This window comes from Quercus suber, unplaced genomic scaffold (genome assembly GCF_002906115.3).
Source record: "Quercus suber isolate HL8 unplaced genomic scaffold, Cork oak 2.0 scaffold_989, whole genome shotgun sequence".
In the NCBI taxonomy this organism is placed as follows: Eukaryota; Viridiplantae; Streptophyta; class Magnoliopsida; order Fagales; family Fagaceae; genus Quercus; species Quercus suber.
This window is the reverse complement of record NW_027070404.1, coordinates 79,328-83,273: the sequence shown is the minus strand read 5'-3', so window position 1 is coordinate 83,273 and position 3,946 is coordinate 79,328. Positions and strand designations below refer to the sequence as shown.

At 34.8% G+C, this 3,946-nt stretch overlaps 1 protein-coding gene across 1 annotated transcript; it reads left to right on the top strand.

Moving 5' to 3' along the window:
- The first annotated feature begins 1,239 nt into the window (after positions 1–1,239).
- On the top strand, positions 1,240–3,024 carry LOC136065486 (uncharacterized). Its single transcript, XM_065768712.1, has 2 exons — positions 1,240–1,665; positions 1,816–3,024. The coding sequence occupies exons 1-2, from the start codon at positions 1,639–1,641 to the stop codon at positions 2,404–2,406; spliced, it is 618 nt and encodes a 205-aa protein (XP_065624784.1). The 5' UTR covers positions 1,240–1,638; the 3' UTR covers positions 2,407–3,024.
- Positions 3,025–3,946: the final 922 nt, after the last annotated feature.

Sequence of the window (3,946 nt, the reverse complement as noted above, 5' to 3'; positions counted from 1 at the left end):
ACTAGGGTTTTTAGACTCATTTAAACGGTTTTGGGTATTCCAAAAGGTCTAGGGGCCAGGGCCTATCAAAGAGGGAGGCTTTGGATCCTAAAAAATGAAGTTCTGAGGCTCTAGAATGCAGTGTGCGTACGCATGCTCATGCATGCATATGCATGCTCCCCAAAAAATCCTAATTTTAAATGCTCATCTGGTCCAATTTCAAATGGTTATAACTTACTTAATATAAGTCTAAATTAGGCAAATTTGAGTTCAAATTGAAGCCCAAGATGCCTACTTTCCAATGAAACAAATCTCACTTAAAATTTAGTTGTGGATCAAAAGGTGTGGTCAAAATAGTGAACAAATGTTATTTTTCAGCATCATTTTTAAAGCGATTTGAGTAATTTTGAGTTGTGATTACTTCCAAACTATCAAAATAACTTAAATTACCTTTTGTAGAAATTTCAAACTCATCCTTGGGACCAGGGGATTTAAGTTTATTAATTGAGTACAAAATGAGGTGTCTACACTAATGACTCTAGACTTTACCCAATAGATAACCTATTAACGTGCTCCCTAAGACGCCCACAACTTGATGATTTGAATTACATAGCAAATGTACTAGGATAGGCTCTGTGGCTTTAGCATTGATTCACATAACGACATCAACAACAAATTAAGTAGATGATATTTTTGTTTACTTTCTAAACTCAAGGGTTGGAAGGTGGAGGCTAGGATTTTCTCTATGATTAGCTTTTCAAAGTCTGACCTAACAACCTCAGCGAAGTCTTGTATAATAGGCCCTTATATAGGCATTCCACTTATGGTTTAAAAACTCATGGAATTGATTTCATTAAAACATTTCACTTATTGACTTTTGATTTTCGATTGACTGAGCCATTGTCGAACAACAATTTGAGAATCCTCTTTCGATTGGTCTAAGACATGACCAAAAGCATGTCGAAGCCTAGATTTTGATAGATCAAGTGGCGATCGGAATCCTAAAAATTTGTCTCCTTTGAGTTGCATCTTTGACTCTTAATCTTGATATCATGGAATCTACCAACCTAAAACCTAATAACCATACATAAGGAATATATATTCCTTGCAAGAAAATAACTATTTCATTACAATGTACTAAGCATGCCACAATACAGGAAACAGATATATTGGTACCACATGATCTCTTTATACAGATCTATTCGATTCTTTTAATAAATTAAATTTCATTGAAATTTGGCATGGTCATGTTCAATTCCAGGGTTGAAATCAAGACAGGAAAACTCAAACCATTCTCAAGTCAATGAATTGTTAAAAAAATGTCTTCAGGGTTACAGAGGTGATGTTGAGAATTCAGACGAAACCTCAGTGATTTCATCTGTTCTGTTTGAAGCAGCAGAAGTAGGCAACATCGAGTTCTTGGTTAAGCTTATTTGTTTTAACTTTGATCTATTATGGAAAAGAAAAGGCTGTAAAAGCATATTTCATATTGCTGTTGAGAAGCGCCACGAAAGCATCTTCAAATTACTTAATGAGATAGGCTCAGTTGGAGATCTAATAGTCGGTAGAGAATTTGAACCTGGAAGCAACATATTGCATTTAGCTGCAAGATTGGCACCTCAAGATAAGCTCAATGCCATATCAGGAGCAGCTCTTCAAATGCAACTAGAACTATTATGGTTCAAGGTACTGATTCATGCGCTTTGTGTAGTAATTGTTGAACCATTTAATAGAATGTTCGTTCCTGTTTGCACACAAAATTTTTTACCTAAAATTTTCAATTTTTTTCGACTAACAAGCCTCTCATGTGGTATTTCCTATGATATGCTATGGAAGGAGGTGGAAAAGGCCGTAAATCCTGCATTCAAAGAAATGAAAAATACTAACGGGGAAACACCATATGCTTTATTTGCGACGAACCATGAGAACTTAAGGAAGGAAGGAGAGAAGTGGATGATGAACACAGCTACATCATCTATGGTGGTTGCTACACTAATTGCCACTATAGTGTTTAGTGACCAAGCAGCTGATAAATCAAACCGTAGTCCTAAACTTTTTCTGGCCTATTCAATTTCAAGTGCAATAGCATTATTTGGTTCATCAACATCCCTAATAATGTTTTTATCCATTCTTACCTCACGTTTTTCATACGAAGACTTTGTTGTATGGTTACCTATTAGGTTGATGATTGGAGTCACTTCACTTTTCATCTCAATTGCCGCCATGATGGTCGCATTTTCTACATCCTTTTGGTTGAGGAATCTTAATCATCAGGAATTGTCATCGTTTTTTGTTGTCATTGGTTTATTTGCTTGGGTACCAATCTTATACGTGTTGCTCAAGTATCGCCTATTAGTTGATATACTTCGATCTACCTTCTTTCAGTTTCAGCCACAACATCTACTTTTGAAGGCGTCTTATGTGTAGAATATGGCTTGAATTAGGAGTTCGACTCCTTGTTGGATTTGGATAAGGAAGGAATTTTATTCCTTTTGGATTACTGTTGTTTGAAGTTATCAAGTTTTATTAAAAGTCTTGTCTACCACTTGATTTTGAGTTCTATTTGGAATAGGAGTGATTCTCCTTTTGTGTGTGGAAAAGAAGTCTAGTCTTTCTTGATTTTGGATATTCTAAACTACTCAAGTCTCCTATATAAGCATAGTGCTGCTACAGAAAATTAGAGAGAAAGAGATGTGAGTGTGTGTGAGAAAAATAGGCTCTCTCTTGTTTGGTTCTTTGATATTTGTGGGTTGCAATTTGGAATAGTGAGAGAGGTTTGTTGCCGCTTGGTTTTGGTTCTGCGGATTGGTGATTTGCTCTCTCTTGGTTCATTGCAACTTTTGGATTTGATTTGTGGCTCTCTCTTTGGTTTGTGCGCAATTGGTATTTGGTATTCGGTATTCGTATTTGGTATTTGTAAACCTTTGGTTCTTTGGTTTGTATTTGTGAGAGAGAGCTATTGTGTATTTGGGATTTGGGTTTGTAAGAGTACCTCTATATTAATTTGTATTATTCCAAATTTATTATAGTGAAATTTGTTCGTCATCGCCCGTGGATGTAAGCTATTATCGAACTACGTAATTCTTAGTGTTTTGTGTCTATTTTCTTTTGAATTAATTTTTTTTTTCGTTCCTATTGTTAGTTTGGAGATCTTTCACAAGTCTAAAATATTTTCACAATTAATCTTGGTAATTTGAGCTTCCGCTATTTTATAACATTATGCCCCACTGCGTAGTGGGAATCCAACACCAGCTGCATAGAGCTAGCGTGCAACATAGCTATCGTTAAGTTTTTAGCAATGGTTAGTCATGAGTCGACTGGTTAATCTTTTGTTTCTTTCCATTCTACTTATGTGTAAAATGAGTATGTATAAATTTGTACCACTACGCTGAATGTTGTCAAACACATCTTATCTTCTGTATTTATTATTATTAGGTTTTTCTTTTCATCTTTTTAACTATTGTTTTGTATATTTATCTACAGTGTTAACTTGGACTAGTTTTGAAGCTGCGCAATAGTTAGCAAACATCAAGAGACTTATGGTTATGGTTTAGTTGCTTTCCACGGATTTACCATGCGGAGAACTTGGATTCGAACCCGTCCCCCTTGTAAACAAACATCAAGAACTTTTTTACGTTGTAATTGTAAAAAAGAAGAAAGGAGGAAAAAAATTTGGAAAATTAAAGAGGATTATATATGTAAAGTCAAACTTGTAAAGGATAAAGAAACAATTCTAAAGAATCTAAAAATCATACAAAATCAATTCCATAATTCAATATAATATTTTAAATTACATTGCAGAACTGAACTTGCTCTTTTTACCCAACTTATTACAAAACGAAAATGTGAGAATTTAATCATGTTTCTATCCACCTACAATATTGTAGTATGACCGACTTGTTTGTTCCACATCATCCGTATACAAAATGATGTCTCAATTGACGTCAGAGTAAGCAAAACAGTTGTC